Source organism: Chroicocephalus ridibundus, chromosome 1, assembly GCF_963924245.1.
Source record: "Chroicocephalus ridibundus chromosome 1, bChrRid1.1, whole genome shotgun sequence".
NCBI lineage: Eukaryota > Metazoa > Chordata > Aves > Charadriiformes > Laridae > Chroicocephalus > Chroicocephalus ridibundus.
The window spans coordinates 132,234,817-132,257,479 of record NC_086284.1 but is presented as its reverse complement, the minus strand read 5'-3'; the positions used below and the strand labels follow the sequence as shown (position 1 = coordinate 132,257,479).

General features: G+C 44.0%; 1 protein-coding gene across 1 annotated transcript in view; it reads left to right on the top strand.

The window, feature by feature from the left end:
* The first annotated feature begins 1,401 nt into the window (after positions 1–1,401).
* TBX15 (T-box transcription factor 15) overlaps positions 1,402–22,663 on the top strand; it is a 100,351-nt gene continuing 79,089 nt past the window's right edge. Inside the window, exon 1 of the mRNA XM_063352803.1 lies at positions 1,402–1,959. Within this exon, the coding sequence (XP_063208873.1) occupies positions 1,758–1,959 (202 nt within the window). The 5' untranslated portion in view covers positions 1,402–1,757. The remainder of the gene's footprint in view (positions 1,960–22,663) is intronic.

Sequence of the window (22,663 nt, the reverse complement as noted above, 5' to 3'; positions counted from 1 at the left end):
TCGGCCTAGATAACAGGGCTTAGTTTTCCGGGAGTTCCCGAAGAAACGGCTTCTTTCTCGCTCTTTCTCCGAAAGCCCTTTCCGTGCGTGTGAACCCAGGCGGACTTTAGGTCGGGGAAAGGGGGCCGAAAGTCTGCGCCGTACCACGTAGACATGGGCACCGTGGGGTCACTCTGGTAGCTAAAGGAGCTGCCCTCCCACGCCTGTCTTCTTCACTTGTGTCCGGCCTCATCGAAAAAAATCGCCTAAGAAAAATTCGCTCTCCCCCGGCGCTGCTCGAAGCGGCTCTGCGCCTACGGGGAGCATCGGAGAAACACCGGCAAAAAATAATCCCTTCCTGAAATTTGGTGTGTATCCTCGCTCGTTTTCCCGCCGTGTCTCGATCTATATTAATTCCCTCCCTTACTTTATAGTTATCTATTTTTTCATTTTGAACCTGTATTCGATCCTCGGGATGGAATTAACCACCGGCGGCTTTCCCCACTGTATTTTCCCTAGACGGTGTTTCGCTTGAGTTCACCTATTTTCCCGTGGTTCCATCAGCTAATGAAAACACGCGGTGTTTCGTTCGCCAATGCAGCCCTTATTCCTTTTCACTGCGAGCCACCCCCCTGCACCACGCACGATCGAGGAGCGTGGGAGCAGCTGCGGACCCGCCTCAGCCTGGAGGGTTTCAGGGCAGAGTGAAGAGGCGAGCAGAAATAAAATGCTGAATATCATCTAGGCAACCGGCCGGGATCTCTGCCTAGCGGGTTTGTTCTCGCTGTAGCTACCAGTGGCAAAAAGAAGCGGGGGAAAAAAAAAAAAAATATCCCCTTTCCCCCCAAAAAAGGCGCTCCCCTGCCCGAAGGTGTCTGGATCTATCTGTCCCGCTGCCGGCGACAGCCCACGCCGCCCGCTCAGCCCCGCCGCTCCACGGACACGCATGGTTTTGAAGTGAAACTTCAACACCCCCCCGCCCGGAGACGTTGCTGTTGCCGGGCCAAACACCGATTCCGCCGGCAATCGCAAGTAATAGATGGCATGAATGACGTTTTAAAAACACCCCCTCACCCGTGGTAAAGGGTGGTAAAGCCCTTCTCGGGTACTTTGCGTGGGGATTAGCTAGCAGCAGCCCCCGGGGAAACCTGGGTGCGGCGAAGAGAAGTGCGGGAGTTGTTACCTCTCTGCATTTAGAGCTATGGGTTTCCTAATGGCTCCCCGTTCTTCAAACAGTTAATTCTCCCGACCGGTGCTCCAGGACTCAGATGGCCAAAATTCCTCGCCCTGAAGCCCGAGTCTCTCTCCCCTCCCCATTGGGTCGCAGCTTTTGGGTCTCTCCCGATCTCTCCCTCCTATTGGCCGCGGACAGTATTTTTTTTCCTTCCCCCCCCCCTACCCCCCCCACCCTTGACAGGCGCACGCAGCCTGCCTAACTCTTGGAGAGAAAAAAAAAAAATCCCAGAAGTTTGGATCAATCAGAGAGAGACAGAAGGAAAGGGGAGAAGGAAAAAAAAAAAAAAAAAGATGAAATCCAGCCTGCAGCCCCTCTGAGCAAGTGCTGGGGACCTGGGCTGAGCACACCCTCCCGGCTCTGCCTACGGAGTATCTGCAGCCTCATGTAGCGCCTTCAGGAGACTGAGGGCTGGTTCTTCTGGGGGTGCAGCTGGGGAGGGGTGGGGGGAGAAAGAGGCGAGAGGCTCTGCCTCTGGTCCCCGAGCTCTGCGCTCCCAGCCACTGGCCACTCATCTGCCCAAGGGTCTGGGCTGGGGGATAAGATGAGTGAGAGGCGAAGATCGGCGGTGGCCCTCAGCTCCCGAGCTCACGCTTTCTCGGTAGAAGCCTTGATTGGGACAAATAAAAAGAGGAAACTGCGAGACTGGGAGGACAAGGGGCTGGATTTGTCCATGGAAAGCCTCAGCCCCAATGGCCAGCTAGGGGACAATGAAGACCCGACTCAGTGCCTGGACCTCAACCCCGGTTAGTGCAACTCCTTTCTCTTCGGGGACACCCCCCTCCCCGCTCCCTCCCTGCCGCTCGCCGCTGAGCCCTGCCGGGAGAGCGGCGCCGGGCAGGGCGGGCAGCGCCTCCCGGAAAACATCCGGGACTGAGGGTAGAGGAAAAGTGGGGGAGATTTTGCGGTGATTCCTTGGATTTTAATTTAATTTTTTATTTTTTTTTCGATTTATGGGGACTCTTTTACTCACTGCGGCTCTTCCCTCCGCAGAACTCCATGATCTCCCGGCAGGGAATGGCATGTCCCCTCCCGCTTCCTCCTTCTCCCTCTCTCCTCCCTTTTCGTCCCTGCCGGTCGCGATAGTCCTTCCCGGGTGTCTCGGGACACGCGTTTCGCCTTTCCCCGGAGCTTCCCGACCATCGCGGGGGTGCCGTGTGGGTCGGGGGCAAAGGAGAGGGGCGCGACACCCGGCATGCCCGCGGGAGGGATCACCCCCTCTCTTCTTCCGTGCGCCTTTCCGAGACACCGGCCACCACCCCGAGTCTGCCCCGCGGAGACCCTGCCGCCCTAACCGGAGGTTTCGGTGCAGGAGGAGGAGGCGGGCGCCCCAGATCAGCCTTGCGCCGAGGCGAGGGGAGCCGGCTCCGTGGAGCGGCGGGGACCGGCTGCACAAGCACCCGCGCCCCGCGCCGAGCTCCCACCCGAGACCTCCACGGGCCGGGGGCGGGCTCAACCCGGCAACGGAGGGCTGGGGGGCCTGATCCTTCCCCCGGGATCGGGCCCCGGCGGCCTCGCTACGCGCCCGGGACGGAGCGCGCAAGCCCCGGCGGCGGCGCGGGGGGACGAGGGAGGGAGGAGTGTCCCCTCTTCGCCGGGACACTGCTCCCGACGGGGGAAAGGGCCTCAGCCGGGAGCGGGGGCAGCGGGAGAGGGGGGCTCCGAGGAGTCCGGCCCCCGCTGCCGAGCCTGACGCCTCCCGGGAAACTGGGCGTTTGGAGCAGCGCCGGGGTCCCGGCCCCTCGGACGGCTGCGCCGTATTTGGGGAGAGAGAGCACGAGACTTCCCTCGTGGAATTTATATTTTTAATTTTAAACTTTTATTTGTTTATTTATTTTTATTTAAAAGGGAGCCGGTAGCACGGAGTGATCGTTTGGTTCAAGCAAAACCCTCGGTCTGCCCTTGTCCCCCACCGGCCGTTTCGCTCCGGCCTAAAAACGACGGTCCCGCAAAAGCAACCGCGGACCCGCCGCGACCCCGAGGGGTGAAAGCGCCCTGCCCCCCGCGCCCGCGCTGCCTCCGCGCCCGCGCTGCCCCCCGCGCCCCCGCGCCCTTCTCGCCGTCCCCCCGCCCCGCTCCCCAGCGCCTTGAAATGGGACGGAGCGGGCGGCCCCGCTCCCGCAGTTATAGTGCGCGGATTTTAGGTAATTTCTCTTTACTTTTTCTTTTAATATTCGGGCGGGGGGAAAAGGTCAAGCGATTTCTGTGCGCGACCCCGTAAGAGAAAGGGCAAAAATTTCCTCCACTTGCACCAAGTCCACTCTGTTGTATTCGGGGAATAAAACACCTTTTTTTTTTTTTAAATTTTTTTTTTTTGGTTGGCGTTCCATGCGCTATCAACAAGTATCTGCTGCCCAAAACCCAGCATAAAAAAAACCCAAACATCAAACCAAAAAACAAAAACAAACAACAAAAAAGGAGAAATAATTAGAGATCGAGGTGTAAAATATATCAGCCGTAAAAAATATCTGTTAAGTGTTTTTGAAGGGAGCGAAAGACCGGGAACTCCGGAGACTTCACCCCGCTCCGCTGTCAAGAAACCGCATTTCAATTTGCTTGTAGCAGCAGCAGCAGCCCTTCCCGGTGCGGATCCTAAGGAGAAGTAGGTAAATTTTGCTGCTGGGACCTCTCTCTCAGCGGGGCGACGAGCGTAAAGGTGAGGGGACAGAAGCGATCAAAATGTCAAACACTAAAAAAATAGTTCACGGTTTCCGAGTCTTCCCCGTTCAAAATAATAAATACGTGAACGAAACGATAAAAATTCGCTTTCCAATAAGAGAGCAGATATATGCATCGGTTTTATTTTTTACAACTGTTTCTCATTAATTTTTAGCCACGATAGGATATATTTTTGGTCGGTCTAGAAGTTTAATTTGTCCGTTTCTCCATGAATCCGAAATAGAGAACTGGAAACCTCTCCCTGCGCCAGACTGGAGAGCGGGAAAGGATGGCTGCTAATGCCTGAAACCTTAGAAAGCAAACGTGATGTTTTTCATAAAGCAAAGGAAATCAAGAACAGTTTGAGAAATCATTTTTAGGAGGTTGATAGACTTTAAATAAAGTCCGCGACTATAATTTGCACAGTCACTTCATTAAACCCAAATCCTCCGCGGTGTACCTTTGCTGCTGGGTGAAAATTGATTAGCGACTCTATAATGGCCACCAAATTCCACCTTTACAAGACCCAATTAAGAACAAACTTTACACCTAAAGTATTTTAAACTTGCCAAAACTCTAGCGATATAGCAAAAAAATTAGAAAAGGGAGTTTTTATAGCGTCCCAAAGGTTCAAAACTCAAAGTCGCTGCCCCTGAGTAGGGTAGGAAATAACACAGGGCTGTTCCTTCTGCTGGGCGTATAATTGGTACGGGTGTGCTTACAGAGAGGCCCCAAATATTACAGTGTGCGCTGGGAAATTATGTGTTCATTATGCGTGTGATAACGTAAATCGGCCTAGGCCGATTTATCGATGTCTTCGCATAAACCCCCTCAGTTTCAGCTCAGGAGGGCCGGGGCGGCAGAAAACCTTTCGCCGCGGGGAACCAAACACTGCCAAGGGAAGAGTAAGGCTTCGCTCCCCTTTTTTTGCAGCTCTTTTCCGTGTAGACGGGTACGGCGATTTCTCTCCCACGCGTTGTCCGCATCTCTCGGGGATTTTCCTTCCCGTCCCCACGGCGAGTGGCGCCCCGGGGGAGGGGGGTGTCGGCGAGGCGGCGTGGGTGCGCTGGACATATACAAAATCCAGCCTTCGGGGGTGGGGGTGGGGGGTGGGGGGGGACGTGGGAAGCGACGCTTCTCGTTTCCCCCTTTTGGCGAAATCCCTCACCCGTTATGTGCGATTTTCCAGCCGTGCCGAAACCCTCCGGCGACAATATTGGCGATCCCCAGCCGCCTGGAGTGCCCGGAGAGACCCTCCCCGCATCTTCCCGGGGGAGGCGAGGTGGCAGGCTGGGAGGTGCCGGGTCGGGGTGGGGGGGGGGAGCGTGGGGTGGGGGGTGGCGTGGGGAAAGGTGAGAAAAGCCAGCGGGTAAATCTCCCAGGTTTGTAAAAAAAAATCTCCCGAGCATCCGAGTTATTTATGTCTCCGCCATGAATCTTGTCGCCAGAGTTAATGTGCTGTTTTACGAGACTCATTTAAAAGGGGGATAAAGCTGGATTTTAATCACGTGCGGGTTTTAATCACGAAGTTGTGAAAAGGAATTCGGGATTACAACGGCTCTCCCCCTCTCTTCCCCCACCCCCGCCCACTCGGGGCGCTCCGCGCGTGGGGCCGCGGCCGGGCCGGCGGGAGGCCGGGCTCGCCACGGGGCTCGGCGGAGCCTCCCCCGCTGCAGCCCCGCCGCCGGTACCGGCCGCCCCGCATCCTCCGCCGGCCCTCGGAGAGGAGGAGGAGGAGGAGGAGAAGGAGGAGGAGGAGGGTGGCGGGACGCAGGCGGCGTCGGGCGCCCCTCCGTCCCCTTGGCAGGTTTGGTTTCAGAGGGCAGCAAAACAATGGGCTCGGATGTCTTCTGGGTATTTATAGATTAAACCTGAGCAGCGGAAAGGTCACGGGGGGCCCAGGCGTTGCCTCCCTTGATGTATATATTATTTACCATCGTTTACAGCGGTGGCTTTCGTCGGTCCTTCCCTCTGCCACCCCAGGGGCGCAGGGACAGACCGAGGCAGAGCCGAGCGCTCTTCTGTGCTCGTCGGAAGTTTAAGACGGGTTTTTTTTTGGAGGGGACGTCTTTCCACGGGTGCGTTTTCCCCCCCGAAACACGCTGCTCCCTTAGGTGGTCGGGGTCGCTACACGGAGAGACCCTACACAGGCGTTTCAGAAGCAGAGGAAAACGGCGCGGCTAAAAAATTCTGATTTCGCGGCTTTGGGACAGTTCTGTTCCTCGCAAAGAAACAGGCGAGCGGTTTGTAAACGAATTTCGCCAGTGCAGTCTTCGTATCACACATCCCATCGGTATTTTTGATTGCGTATATTAAAAATGCACACATCGGTTAAAAAAAACCCCAAAACTCAAAACCAAAAAACATTTTCGAGAGTTTTATTTTTGTCAATCTGTGAAGTCATTGCACTGCGAATTGTTTTTCGTTCTGTATGTTTTTCTAAAGCTACATTAACGAACTACTGCGAAGCTTTGCAACGAGAGAAAACGACACGGCACACATTTTGAGACCTACAACGTGTTTATTACAGCTGCTTATCCGTAAGATTAAGATCCGATAGCTTGACAAAGCCTTCCGTGGCTGACAAGAGTAAAACCTCCATCTCTTTTACCCTGGCTTGTTGTTCTCCTGCCTATCCTGGGGAGCGACACGAATAACCATCTTAATTCCACTCCGCCGCCGCGGGGTACCTGCTCCTCCTTGCCCCCGGGCAAACCCCCTCCACCGGCGGGGGTGCGGGAGCCATGCAGCGACCCTCTGGAGGGGCAAACACATTATAAGAGTGGGAGAAATGTGATTGATAATATCTGAATTTATTTTTTTTTATACCACTGCTTCTGAATGCTCGTATTGATGAAATCCCATTTTTTTTGAGTAGTGGCTGTGAAACCCATGAGTAGGGAGTGACTTAATTTGGTTTCAGACGTAGTTGCTCACTTCAGCTTTTGTTTGAGGTCTCAGTGGATGGGACTAGGATTTCAAGAGCTGGCAGGGAACTTTTTCTCGTCTCTTTCCTGAGGTAGGGTGAATTGGTGTGCACCATCCTTTGCGTGGTCCCTGAGGCTTGCTGATGAGCAATGCTCCGTAACAACGAGGTGTAAGACAGAGCGCGTTAGCTTTGCCTTTGGCAGAAGTGCTTGGGGCTGGGATTTATCGATGTCTTTCTAACAAATGCGTGTGTGACTTGGGTTGTATGAATTCATTCCACCTGTTGGATCATCAGTTTGCCTCCTGAGGAGGGGATACCATTGCTCCCTTGTGTATGCAATGGGAGGAAATGTGAAAATCTGACCCTCATAATGCCTCTGCTCCCCCTGTACTCTGGCCGCAGAGCTAACGCTCTCGCCCTTCCCAGAGGAGAGAGTTGCAGGAGGCAGATGGAGCTGTCCAGATGAGAGCCAGGAGAGCCCTGTGGGGGCTCCGGAAAGGGTTTCCTTGGTCAAGTTCGTACAACTCTGACCTTGGAGCCAGAGGAGACAGAGAGCGAGAAGGATTTGTCTCTGCGGTAACATGCATCTTGCTGAATTGGTGAACTCCTGCTGCTGGGTTTGTGAAACTCTTCCTGCAGAGAGGTGAATTGCTCACGCTGTATTAAGAGGGGCAGGTAATAGAATAATAGAGACAAATCTCACAGAGCAGCAGAGTATTAGAAAAAAGGCAGCGTATCAAACAATGTCTTCCTTTCTTTTACATGCATTTTAAATCTGCAGCTTTTTTTACACAGGTTTATTCCATCTGCTGGGAAGGGGAAAGCTGCTATTTCAAAAGACGATTCTTGTCTTTGACAAGAACTTTGGGAGAATCCACAAAGCTTCTGTTACAAGCAAATGTCAACTAATTCCTTACAAACCATCAATCACTTCTTCCTCCTCCCACTTGGGACTGAGCGCTTATATCAAATATCAGCCCAGCTAGCCTCTCCTCAGGCAGAAGTGTCCTGCTTTATCTGTATCCGTCTTTAAGGAAAACTGATGCTTTTTTCAGATGGAAAAGTTGAAAGATGTCTTCCAAGAGTGCTACATTCAGGAAAGAGCATTTGCATTGTTTTACAACACAGTCAGTGCCACTTAAGTCACCTCTGTTCACACAGATCACTGTTCCTATTTTAATCAGTTGGATTCCCGTATGAATCTTTGCTTGCAGTTTTATGTCTTCAAAGGTCAAAGCATGTTGTTTTTGTTTTTTTTAAGCTTTTTTTTTTCCTGCCTTCTGATGTAGATTAATAAGCTTGCACTAGTTAAAAAATGCACTAAAATCAGTCTGAGAGCACTTGGAAAATTCCTGGATATATTGAGACCGACTCATATGGCATTTACATCAGTTCCTGTTGCAATCTATTCAAGTGTGATTTAAATCACCCCAAGCGTCCATATCGAGATCTGTATTTTACACCGGTGACGTAAAATCAAGTTCAATGAAAGAAGCTTAAGTTTTCTAAAACTGACAACGTTGCAGAGATCAACGGAGTTTCCCGGAGAGGCTGAGCTTGCTAGTGCCTGTTGATGGAATTATAGGATTTTATGCTGGCCCTTAGCTTTCTGACACACTCCCAAACACTACGATTACTTTCCAGCAATTGTCTGGGAAGTTATGTTTAAATCCTGATAGCAAAAGCAGGGTGGTTTTACAGGCGAATGGTCAGTATCTGTCAGCCTGGGAGCTGCGTGGCTCCATTAGGAAGAGCAGCAGCGGGCGCCTGGAGGCACAGGGAAACGCAGGCAACTTCCCAGCGCGCCAGTGCCTAATCCTGCCCAAAGCAGCTCTGCATAGTGGGACATTGAAAGACTTGGCTTTTCTGGCTTATTATTCGATCTAGTCTTTCCACAAGTAGAGAGTACTGTCCAGCAACACCGAGACAATTTTATTTTCAGAGAAAAAAAATGGTGTAGCTTTTTGCTGCCTATTTCCAATACTGGTTAAAATAGGCTATGATTCCGACCTTTCTGCCTGCAAAGCATTTGCCGTCTCAAAATAAAATGCCATTGCATTTCTTGTGGTAAAAGCTGTAGTGTGCTTTGGTGAGAAGGGCAAGGGAAAAATAACATGGTGATATGGTAAAATTAAATTGAAATATCTTTGAATGGAGAATAAGAAATTTTAAAACTCTGAGAGGAAACATAGTGCCAATTCAAGTTCTAGCAACAATATTCGTGACAGAGGCATCTTTTAATTGCGTACTCTGCAGGATCAGAAAACAATGAATCAGTAAATCAACCCAAGAAGTGACAAAAGCACTTGCTACAATAATATTTACAATAAAATTTCCATATGCCATTTGCTCGGTTGAGCTATTGATCTGACAGTACTGTGAAGATGGTGAAAGAATTGTCTGAGTGAAACCCCTGTGACAGTGGGTCGTCCACTGTTTGCTGTATGTTTGCAAATAGAAACTTAGAGCTGCTAGAGGGAAGGCTGCACCTAGCAACTGTCTTAGGCCATCACACACTGATTTGCAGCAGCAGAGGAATTTAGAGGAGGATTTTTCATTTGGGACCTGAGCAGAAAAAAAGTGAAAATGGTGAGGAAGCATTTAGATTTGGTTGAATAAAAGTTTTTTTTTTGTTTTGTTTTGTTTTGTTTTGTTTTGTTTTTGTTTTGGTTTTAACTTTATTGAGAGAAAGGAAAACTTACGTTTTGGCCAACCTTTAAATATTTATTTTTGTATCATCAAATTACCTCACATTTTTAAGTTTTGCAACCATTTGAAGAATGGATCCCTAAACCTCCTTGTTTAAATTGATTAAAAAAGATTTCTAAAATAATTTAGAAAATGATTTTCCAATTAAAAAATAAGGCATTTTGATTTAGATAATAATGAAATCAAGCATTTGGACAGTCGAAACCGCTTCCCAGTTTTTGTCCTTTTAATAATCAAAGTGAAATGACAAATTCTATAGGGTTTCGTAAGTAAGTTTTGATTTCTCCAAAACTGTATTTCCTTGGCCAATTCCCTATATACATTCTAAAAAAAAAATAATTTAGCTAAACTCTTGCATGGTAGAATTCAGTCCCCGTCATCATGGACAGTTTCACTGCACTGCATCTGCACCTGCTCATTCTTCTTAAGGCTTTTGCTTTTTGGGAAGGAAATCTTCTCATATTGTTAAATGGATATTTTCAGCAATGTCCGCAGGTGTAACTCTTGGAAAGGAGCTTGGGAAGAAATTGTTGCCAACCACCTTTAAAAGAACCGATTTACAGTTTCTAAAGGGTACTTAACCAACTGGTTAAGAACTGACACAAGTCACGTTAATCATCATCACATTTATATGAATGCAGCCACAGCAAAAATTGTCTTAAAATCAGCGGACCAGGGCACACAGAATAATTATGAATGACTTCCAGTGCTTTGATTTCACTCAGGGACTGGATGCACTCTTGGCTAGCATTAATATTTTCCCCATGACCGATGAAGTAACAAAACCAAGCCTCTACTTTTATGGAGCTTCCAAGAAATAGAGAACTCCCTGATCAGAAATCTACCCCAAAACTAAGGGGAAAACCGAAGACACCGCAGTGTCTTTGCTTTTAATGAGACTGAAGAACTGTGCATCATCCACTTCTTAAGAAGCTGCAACAGTTAATAGCAGTATCCCTAAATAAGATACCAAAAGTGCTGACTGACTGTGTGGATGCTTACGGATAGAAAATAATTCTAAGGAAGATACAGTGTAACTTTTAGAAATGTATGGTGCATATGATGAGTAGGTCAGGGGGTCTTCAAAAATAGGTTCTTGTTGTTTTACCCCTGAAATGGCTGCAGAACAGTTCTGTAAGTTTGTGTTTGCTGAGGAAGAAGGGACCTTGGGAATAGACGGGGGGATTCAGAGGGGGACTTTTTTTTCACCTACTTGCTGCGCTGGGTTGTCCTCAATCCTGCTCAGAGGATCCTATTAAAAGGTCAATTATGAAATGTCCGTAGGTGTTATTGTCATCACTTCTACAAGCATTACTTAGTTTGATGAAAAAATTATCCCAGTGCTGCCCTATCATCCCTCTCTCAGCTTTGTATGCAGATACACTTTGTACAGAAAAAATGCAAATGCATTTTTATTAGGCTTTAAGCAATATTTCTTATGAGGGGAAAAAAAAATAGTAGAAGACCTGCTGAGCATTCCCTTGTGCTCCCTCAGACCTTAATGGAGACACTCCCACTGGCTTTTTTAAAAGCAGTCTTCAGCCTTGAGATTGTGCAGTACTCTGCTACTGCCTTAACTTTTACTAAAATACCATGCAATAATTGGGATTGGCAAACTTAAATTTTTAGTTGACATATCTTCTTGCAGAGATGTGTATTGTCCCTGAGTTTGCTCTTTCATTTATCAGGTATCTGCAAAATTAGAAAACAAAGACATTGGAAGTGTCCTATGACATTGCAAAACACTTTAGGAGGCAGCTGCTAAAGGAGGGCCTGATTCTGCGAGATGCTGAGCGTCTGCATTTCAAAGGACTTCATGGTGCTGATTTTCAAGGGCACAGCTTTTGTGACCTTATTTTCAGTGGCATTAAGAATGTGTAATCGCCACGGGGATCTTGACCTCTCGCTTGATTCCTGCTCTGAGATGCCCTAAACAGACAGCGATAGCCAGAAAGTAGCCTCCCCTCACCACAACTGTCAGGATTGGAATAATTTTGACTTATGTACGGGGATTTCTTTGTCGTCCGCTGGAATACTGTGTCAGTCGGTACGAGTGAAATAATCATGACAGTGAGGTTAATGCCTGGGTGATCACTTTTATGCTATGGAAGGATCGTGTTTTCCTCTGCTCTTCAGTTTTCCTGCAAATGCCTGATAGTGTGAAAACTATCAGGATGGATCAGATACAGGTTTCTGGATTACGTCCGCCTTTGCAATTTCTAGGCGCTCCTGCCTTTTTCTTGTGTAATACTATAAAACAGTGCTCCATACAAGGCAACGAGGCTGTTATTTTTAAACTCGGGAGTTGTTTTTTACTTCAGAAAACTTAATCTTTTTATGCCAGAAGGTTGTAGGAAGCTGGGAAAATATAGAATACAGCACACGGCCGTGGGTGCCTAATGGTTTTTATTTTGCTCCAGAATTTAAAAGATAAATAGAAGATTTATTATTGTAGGATTTGGGGGTTTCCTGTGCCAGGCTCCTTGGAGCAAGTAAAAAAAAAAAGTCTTCATTTACCATCAAACAACCCTAGCAAAGTCTCCATCTGCCCAGCGGCGAGCCAGTCACGTTATTCAGTTCAATGCTTGGGAGTGTTACCCACATAAGACTGTAACATCACAGTTCTGTTATGCAGGTCCCTGCAACGCTGACGGAGCGGCAGAGAGCCTACGCTGCCCCGTTAGAGACTGCTCGGATTATTCCGTACATAGGAATTCTGTTTACTCCATAACTCAGGAAATTGCGCCTGGGCTGGGGAAAGGGAGGGCGGCTGTGGAAGTGCCTAGCAGTGTACCGTTACAGAAACGGACAATAATTAATAGCTTTTGTGAAAATATAGTCATATAATGCAGCTTCAGGAAAAAAAAAACCCAACCTCGTTCTGCTTCTTGGAATGAAAGATTCGATTGTGAAGTGGCTGTTTGTTAAGAGCGTTTCAAGACTGATTGCTCGAGTTACATTAAGGTGCTGAAAATCATTTATCCAGGGTAATTCAGGAATAATTGATTTAGAAAAAATGGAGGGAGGCTTGACCGAGTACATATGGGGCACATGAGCGAGTAATCCAGTATGGTTACAGCCTTTAACAGAAAAGCCGTTCAGCCCCAAAAGGGGATGGAAAAATGTCTAGGGCATTTGTCCTTTTACCATGTGAGATGCTCAGTCCCTGGTTGTGCTCTCAGACACCCGCTGGGCTGGGATGTCCCTGGGCTTCTCTAGGTCCTGACTTGTCCTTGGGCTGAGAATAACAAAATAAGAATAAGAGTCCTGTCGCTCAGCCTGGATGAGGACCGGGTGCCCCGAATGGCTGCAGGGGGCTCACCTGGGGGGAGAAGGGACATAACACACCGGTGAATGGAGTGGGTCACCGTTGTGTTAGCTTCAGTTTAATGTCGAGTTGCGTGCGTACACCATCCTCCTGGGGATGAAATGATGGTGAAATCAGGAAGAGACGAGTTAATCGGGGCAAAGGGGTAGAAAACCAGGCAGAAAAGGGGATTACTGTTGGGAAGAGGAGAATGAGGCAGGAAAGGGAGCAGTTCAGGGCTGCACATTTCCTAACCACCGTCTGCTCGTGGCACGAGGAGGAATTAGAAACTGTTTTCAGACTTTCTTCCTGCATCTGTGTACCCCCCAGTTTTGTTTTGGTTTGTTTGTTTGTTTATTTTTGTCCCCCCACCCCCCCCCCCCCCAAAAAAAAAAGGCAAGATTCCCATAAATGAAATATAGTGTTCAAAATAGTTTATGAAGGCAACTTAGCATATTATACCAGACAAACCTAATCATTTGGTGTAGCTTAGATATGTAAAAGGCCCGGGGGAAAAAAAAAAAGGGAAAACCTCTCGAATTAGCAGAAGCTTTCAGGAAAAAGAACGTTTCTTCCCATGGTCTTTGTTCTTCATGGTTAGATGCGAAAAAATCAGGAATTTCAGGAAAAATGATAAAGACTCTTCCAGATGAAATATTTTGTCTTGCAGTGCACTCTATAGGATTTTTTAGAATAATATTTAAAATCCTATGTGCTACTTTAATTCAGGCCTTCAGCCTTTTTATAATCAATAGGTGGTACACATGGAGCTGTTTTAAGCCTAGTTTATTATGCAGTTGCATTGGCTGTACATGATTGATTTCCATTGTATATAAAAATCAAATACCTCAGTGCTTTATATTATTAATATTTAAATTGTCGCTATACAGAAGGTTTTTATGTGCCTGAGAGAACATGTTAGTCATTATTGCAATGAGTATAGTTATTTATTATACAGGTATACATAGTTATATATACTTAGAGGCAATTTCTAATTGCTAATTAAATTATGTGTAGCACATTTCTTATTGTTAAAGAAGTAATTAAACTTGACTTATGATAATCAGCTAAAACAGATAACTCAGTCTTCCCCCTCTATTTGAAATTTCTGCTTGTTATTTTGTTTATTTGTGTGTTTTTCCTGGGGGTGGGGGTGGAGGGAAGAGGGAGGCAGCTTTTCTGCGCAGCAGCAACATTTTTCAGAAATATCACTCTGGCTCGGGCCACATAATTTAAATGAAGAATTGCGAATAGTAGTAATGGTTTCTTATTACAATTATTTGTAGTTGAATGAGAATATTTATTTGTGAATAATCCCTAATAATTTTATTTATGAATAATCAGACGATTGCTGAGTGTTCATGAAAATGCTTGACAGTCCTGAATTAAAATATAAACACAAGGCAGATAGTTGCTATTCACTGTAGCCTTTATGCAGCAATGTTTGGTGTGCAGATAAATGGGAAGAAAAAGCTTATTACTATTACTGTCATCTAATGAAGTGTATACCAGCTATTTTGTATTTTTTTTTCTGAAAAATAATTGTGTTTCTCTTTTAGTCTTTTTTCCCTATTTCCGCTTCCTTTTTGCTTTACTCCGTATTCACAGTTGTTGTATTTTTGACTCGTTTGAGTCATGACTTTTCTGCTGTAAATCAGGACGCTTATCTAGCTTTATTTCTGAAGCAAGAGGTGATTCATTGTTAGCACTTGGGCTGTTGCTCATACTTAGACTGTTGATTCTTCGGGACAGCCCAAAGGTCTCCTTTGCTTACATTTAACAACAAGGGAGCGTCAATCCACATCCAGGGCTTTGGGACATTATAGTTGTACAAAGAATAATATTTTGAAGGTGTTGCTGGTTAGTCACCTTCCTTTAATAAGACAACATTCGCACCAACCATTTACGCTGCGGTTGGCTAAATTTTTTCCCGTGTACATACTGAGACGTGATCTTCCTTTCGTATGCCAGACTTTGAGAACAGCAAGTCAAATGCTCTTAACTCTTCCCTGGAATCTCTATCATTAGAGAAACAGGGACTTTAACCAGGATTTGTCATTACTTTAATTGCGGTCTGAGCTTGACATCATTTAGTAATAAATTCAAAGGGGTGCTCGACGATATTTGAGTAGGAACTAAAACCTCAATACAGTGGAAACTCTAAATGAAGAAATAATGAAAGTAGAGTTTTGCTGAAGTTGAACAGAGATCTTGTGTTGTTTCAGTGCACAATTGATTACAGGTGAAATCTTCATATTTTGTGAAAAAAAAAAAAAATCAGATATTTCTGAGATATGTTTCCTCTTCCTCTGTCTAAGATGTTGGGAGAAAAGCCCTTTCTTCTTGTGTATCTTAAAAATAAACAAGGGAATAGAAACCAGTAATTTCTCATTTGTGGGTGCAGGAGCAATCTGAAGCTGAAAGCTTAGTTTGCAGAGTTTGCAGAACAATTAAAAAGAAGAGGATTCCCAATTCAAATTGTTGGCTTGAAATGCATCCTGATTTAGTAAGGAAAGCACAGGAATCAGTCGAGTGATTGTGTCCCTTACATGAGGGATTTGCAAAATTGGATATCTAACAGTTTCATTTTCTCTGATTAAATTTTGGCTACCTTCGCACATGTATAAAGGTTATTTTTTATGAAGAAGAAACTTTCAAAAGTTATTTTAAAATATTTGTTTCTTTGTTTCTCTTCAGAAGAGTGTGTAGATACCTACTTGGGGCCAGATTCAGCAAGCAGCTGAGAACTCTAGCCCATCCTGTCACTGTATTTAAACAAAAGCTGAACAGTGACAACGACTTATACCAAATGTCTAATGTTCCCCATTTTTAGTGAGTGTAGTTCTCCCTCCCTTTTTTGAGTTTGTTCTAGGATTTCTTTTTTTTAATAATTGTGTATTTTCAGGGAAGAAATTCCTGCTGCTCTTACCAGTTCAGAAAAAGTGACTGTCTAATACTGAACAGCCAAGAATTTGGGTTCAAATCCCATTTTGCTTGCTGTATACTTTCTCGACATTGTGTGCATGCATAAGCTTCTCTATATAGATAGATTTATATTATTAACATGTATATATTATATTAATAATATTCTGGATATAATTTTTTAAAAAATAAAACTATAGTCTAATCTCTTTTTAGGGCCACTAAAGCCCTGAATTTAAACATTTAACATATTTTAAGTATTTTAGAAATACCAATCTTTTTCATTCCTATTTTGCACTTACAGTTTGTTATGGCAACAAATATTAGATACTAGTGTTATGTTTGATTGCTAGAAATAAGAGAATTGTGCTCTGCAAGAGGTTTCAGATATTTGGTAATGAAAGCTACTTTCATTTTACAATAGAATTTAAACACCTGTTTTTTTATAGGGCAGAATAAAAATGCCTTGCTTTTTAATGGGAGAAACATCATTTTATGCATTGATTTATCCAATTAAGTTTGCAGCAAGTACCTAATGTTCAGGAGTTGAAGGCAGAACTCTCTGTTGTCTTTGGTGAGAACCACTCGGCAACAAGAGCATTCCCATATTTTCAGCAGATATATTCATGGCAGCAAGGGTTTCCCTCCAGGCAAAAGTGGAGGTGAAACCCTCTTTTAGAAGGGCAATTCAAAAAATTCCCTGTGTTAAACAGAAGTGCAAAAACCTCTTTTAATGAAAGACAGATTTCAAGCGTTTGCCTAAGATTATCACTCCGCTAAACTGAAGCAGAGCAGCCGAAATTCCTGCATCATTTACATCCCATGAGCAAGGCAAGGGCAAAAGCTGGAGGGAAAATATTCGATAGCGTAGGAGCAAACAGCTGTGAGGAAGAAAAAGTCGTGCTTTTAGTCACTGAAGAAAAGAAAATAATAGTTTAGCAAAAGCCAAGCTAAGCAAACCCTGGGCTGTGCTGTGCCGTAAATCCTGAAAGGGACACTCAACTCGTATTTAAAAAAAATGACCCGTTCTGAAGTCCTCCAGTTTCTACTCCTTTTAAATACTCTGGCTGGCATTTAAAAGTGTGTAAAACTTTAATTTTTGTTCCTGGGATCTTTCCCTCTTTGTGTTTGCAAAGGTGGTTTCTGTTAGCCAGTTTCCTCCTTGCTATCTGAGGCCCTGAGCCTGCCAAAATGTATTCATGTCCTTTATTGCGGCGAGTCTCCCATCAAAATCCCTCCCAGCAGGAAAGGTGAGCTCACATTTATGTGTTTGTAGGATCAGCGCCTAATTGTAGGGGAAATGGAAACTGCACAGAGTTCTGTCCGTGGCACAAAGTAAACAGTAGAGAATATGGAGTAAAATATATTTCTTTAATACTTCAAGTATAGAAATGCTAGATGCGATGTGTAACTCTAGTAAGGGACAGACCCTTCAGAGAGGAATGTAATTTTTCATATTATAAGTATATAGTTTTAAGCAGAAATAGCTATTAAAATAGCATGTATTGGAATTATTGTAGTTGTGAGGTGAGGAACAATGTTCTTCCTTTTCATTCTATATTTTCCTTTCAATGTAGAACTGTCAAGCCCTTTTGTTGCTTGCCATTGAACTCCAGTGGGACTTTGATTTTATTTTTCTGGTGCATAGTCCTGTTTTGTGTATTTAGCAGTTCTGATGATGGAACTTAAGATAAGTCCATTCAGAAATCGCAGTATTTATTAAGTCACCTTTTATGGTGGCAACACAAGTCAGAATGTTAAACAAAACGAAACTGTGACCCCTTATATGTCCCTATTCAGAAAAATAGTCTCACTGAAGTCACTGGGAGCTGGGAAATACATCAGATGCAATTTAGACATTTACTTGAACCTAAAAGCCTAAGCTGCATTTGAAACTGAAACAAAAAAAGAAAAAAAAAAAAAAGAAAGAGTCTGCTTAAATCATTTATGTGCTTTCAAAGATGCTATCAAGACTTGAAGTATGATACTGGCATCATGACCATAACTGAAAAGCCTAGTCTAGCCATAGCATGCTACCTTTAACTTGTGCTAGAGCTGGTTGAGATAAAGACTGCAAACCTGCTGTCAACTTACAGAGCATGGTAAAGTCACTGCACAAACCTCCATGAGCGGACTGAGCTGTTAGGTGAGAAATTATCTTTCTTTCTGGGTATCAACCTGAGATAAAAGTCGGGAAGGAAATAAAGGCGATCTTTATTTCTTGTTCTCTCTTCTCGACACTGGTGCAGCTATTTTACTGAAAGCCATTTGCCGAGCACAAGCGAGATGTTAGTATTTAGATCTTGTAAAATAAAATATGAACGACAACATAGCAGCGCTTTAGGAAGATTTTATAAGCATTTTCCACTCCAAAGGCCTAGTTTTGCTCTTCTTCTGGGACCTGAACTCTTGATGACTTTTAAATGGTATTTTGGTGAAAGAAGCAAGCTTCTTGCAAGCAGCTGGACAAAGGACTTGCATTATGTCCTGATATCCCCAAACCAAAAATGCTAGTTCCTCCTGTCCCTTCCCCAATGGCTGTATCCTGTTGTTTATCAACATTTTCAGCTCCACATACTTTTCTCTGAATAGCCCATAGCACCCCAGTTTCAATCCCAACTCCTGTACTACAGCCAGGCACAGGGTAGGGTTTTCTCCCTCTGGCTCCTGTCTCAGGATGTTCTTCCTGGATGAACACATAGATTAAGTAGCCAAGAGAGCCTCTTAGTAGAGGGTGCTAATTTGTTTAGCCATTGATTTTCACAGAATTTGTAGAAATTTAATTCCTTTGTGACCTCTATCCCTCTGTCAAAGTAGGTTAAAGCTGACCAGTGAGTCCATTTGGATCATTGGGTCCAGAATATTAAGGGGAAAGGGAAAACTGACCAGCTGATGGCCTCCTGTGAGCCTAATTTCCTAAGAAATATAGCTAAAATATTTGATACATAGACAGACAATCTATTGCCTTATATTTTATATTCCAGTGTTCAAAGGAGATGCTTTAGGCTAGAGTTATTTTATGTGCTTATGAGAGGATGATGAAAAAATCATGTTCCACGCTTTCACACAGTTTTTGTCATTTGTATAGCTTAATTCTTCAACTTTCAGACCTGTGTGCCACTTTAGGAAACAAACCAGCTTCATAATGCTTATACACATGCTGCTAAAAGTGACTGATTCTCCATTCCCTTTTGTTCTTGACACAGGTCTTTTAAACACAACATTTCCTCTCCTTTCCCGCAATATTTGATAAGGACAGAGATAGCTAACAAAATGCAGTGTATTGTGATTAGCGAACAAATTAGCACCTGAAGGTATAAACAGAACGTCAAAACTCAAAACTATTGGTTTAGGGACTCTGCAGATTCATACAGACGTCCATGAGGTGGTTTGCAGACTTGCTTGTCAGCTTGGTTTAAAGGATGGTGAGGGCAGAGGGGTTTGGACAGTGGGGAGCCGAGCTTGGTGCCAAGTCCTGCCACTTACCTCGTGCTTGACCTTAAACCAGACTTAGGCCATATTGGTTTTGATCCTGCTCATGTTGTTTCAGCCAGTGTTTGAGTGTTCAATCAATGATAAATAAACCTCTGTGTGTGAGACCCATTATCTTATTTCTAAAGTACACTCAAATTGCCATTTGAATGCAAAGCTTGTCTTAACTCTTGTTTTGAGTTCAGTGTATTAAACTGCATTATTAAAACACTTTAGGGTTTTATGAATGTAATTTTACTGGCTTGATTCTTCTGGAAGGAGATTTGAGCTGTTACACATTCAACTGATGTACTGTAACATTACCTTAAAGCTGACTCTGACAAAACATTCAGGAGCGTTTTCCCAGCGGTCAGTGTTCCTTCGCCACTGCCCCTTCCCTTGGGCTGTTTTAGGAGCCCTGACAACTCAGAAGGAAACGTTTCCCCTTATTTGGTAAATGTTAACATTTTCCTAATGATAATTAATATAGAATTAACCTTTCATATTTTTTTCAGTGGTTTGATATAAATAGTTACATCCTCTGAGCGAAAATCTCCCTGGCAGGGAAACCCGGATTAAGAACCCATTTACCACAGACTAATTTAAACCCCATATTAAGGGTTTAGTATAGTTTGTTGGCTCTTGTGTGGAACACTGGATATGAATTGCACCAGAATATTTATAGATACAACATTCCTCCTTTGTATCACCATCTGCTCGCCACCTCTGTTTCTCTAGCTGAGCTTCAGGGTCTGTACCAATGTCAGCGGAAGCTTTAAAATCTGCCATTAAAATAGCAACAACAGCAGAGATCTGCTGTTAAAATAATAGCAACAACATCCCTCTGTGGGATGCTAGGGAACACACGACTATGGACAGGCCTGATCCAGCATTCCTTTCCTGCCCTGGGAGGTTTTTTTTGGGGAAAAAAAAATAATAAAAATAAGAATGCACGGGCTGACTCCATTTGTGTATAGATAGATGGAAATGTGGAACTACTTTCTCCCATTGTCCTTCTAGCTGAACACTGGGGAGAGGGTGGAACAATGCATGGAAATGCCATGGAGGGAATGTAAAGAGATACTCAGCAGATGAATTAAATATAAACAGAGCTAAAACCACTGATAATGTTGATTTATACATTTTTCAAACAACTCTCCATGTAATTGTGACTGAGCCAGTTTCTACACATATTACAGTTAATGGTAGCAGTATTACAGTTAATGGGAAGAGTCCTTATATTTGATAGCAGTGGGACTGAACTTATGGGTCATGTGTGAAACAGCCTGAAAACACAAGTACAGTTGTGAGCAAGAAAACAAGATGTGAAAATGAAAGTAATAAATAAACATTAAACGTTTGGCAAATTTTTATTTGATCGTAAAGGAAAACCATTGTGGCAACATCATCTGATTTGGTCCATGAGTTGTTCTTTTTTCAAAGGATCTAGGTGGCCAGTGATACAGAAAAAGCTGAGAAATGTTCCTGGATAGCATCTCAGCACATGCACACGTCATGAATTCACATCATATTCAGCAGCACAACTTCTTAGCACATTTTCATGCAGAACTTCAGAGATGGTGTAACTCCCGACATGAAAATAAGATTGTGGTGGTTAGTACAAAAGAAAAAAATGATCACAGTGATAAGTAATATATTCTGAGAAGCTTTACTTTTCATATTTTGGCACTGCTTTGATAAAAAAAAAAAACAAACCAGACTTGGAGACAATCTGAAATGTAGCATAATGTGCTTTTTCGAACAGAAAGAAATTAAGGGCTTTAAAAATTGCCTTTTTCACAGAAGAAGAATGTAGGACTAAGTAACTCAGCTAATCATAACAAAAGAGTAAAATCCTCAAGACAGAAAGTAGCTTTGTACGACTTCTTATCCTGAAAAGTGTGCGAGTGAGCATTTGCAATGGATATTAACAGTGTAAAATCAGTGGGGTGTTTCAGGTGCCTGGGGTGGGATGGAGCAAAGGACATCTTATCTGGTGCAACAAAACCTGTGAATTCCCATCCTTAAGTAAAGAAACTTACTATAATCAATTTCCATAAAGAAGTAGAAGGAGGTTTGCTGATTTTGGCGCAACTATTTGGTGAATAACTAAGCAGGAAAACAATTGTGTCTTGTGGTGCAATCACTGTGAAATGTAATGCTCACAGTGGAGGAAGCATAAGGAATAAAGTTTGGAGGACCAAGACTGTTATTAAGTATCAGCTGTATGTCAATGAAGTGACTGCATGGAAAATATTAGTGATAATAACTGGTCGTTTCAGAACAGCAATGTTGTTATCGGTAAAATGTTCAATTTCTAAAATACTCAAGATCCTGCTCAGCTATGGCACGATACAAATAGATAGTTGCAGTTTCATGGCATAGGAAGAATATACACAGAATTAACTAACAAAGAGCAACACAAAATGGCAGCATATTAAAAAATAAATTAGTGTTTTAACAATGGTGAAGAGTAGCAGGAATACCATCTTTGTATGCAACTATTTCCTCTAATATTGCGCAGGATTTTTCACCTTGCTTCCCTTACACGTTCAGAGTGCTGTTGGTTAGTGGAACATCAGATGAAGGTGTGAACTGCTGGCGTCTGTACTATCAGAGGAAAAAAGGCTGCTGCATTTTGTTTTCATCTAAACTGTGCAAGTCTGTCAGCAAGACTATGTGGAAATGAACAGGAGACCAAAACAGGAGGGGAAAATAAGAGATCTCCATAAGATAAGGGAACCCAATTTATTATTTTTAATGACAGGCATATGGAAGAGACATGTATACCACAGCAGTAACAAGAAACAGTCTACCATTTAATAACTGTAGAAGATAGCATTTATTTTTATGGCAGGTCAAGAGCCCGATCCACAAAACAGATGAAACTTCGCTTTCATGAGCTCAGCAGGCCAGACCCATACCACGCAAGCCACGACTGCAGTTGGACTGGTCTTTGAAGTTAGTTGTATCTGCCTTTGCATATCAGGCACATGAAGCCCAAGAACGTGAAGGGGAAAAAATCTTTAAAAAATTACGGTAGAGAAAAAGGGAAGTAGCATAAAGGAAAACAAAGACAAAATCCACATTCTTGTGGCTATAAATCAGTTCCAGTGACCCGAGTGAATTTTCCCTTGTTGATAATATGGAAGGCTGACCCAGAAAGACAGAAGTACGAATACAGTAGCCAACTGGGCAGAACAGCAGTGAGATAGACATTATCTGTGTAATCTGAGATAAATTCCTTTTATTTTTGTTCAATAAAAGTAAGAATTGCACAGTGCAAGCCATACAGATGAGGTCAGACTGGGCTGCATCTCTTCTGTGTGCCTATGACTGCCTGTCAGTAACCTACAAGAGCGTGAGACATGAGTTTGAGACTTTAATTTGATCTTGCACATGTGGTGACTTTTACTTTCTTGGTCTATTAAGACACTGTAGGATCTCTCCTCTT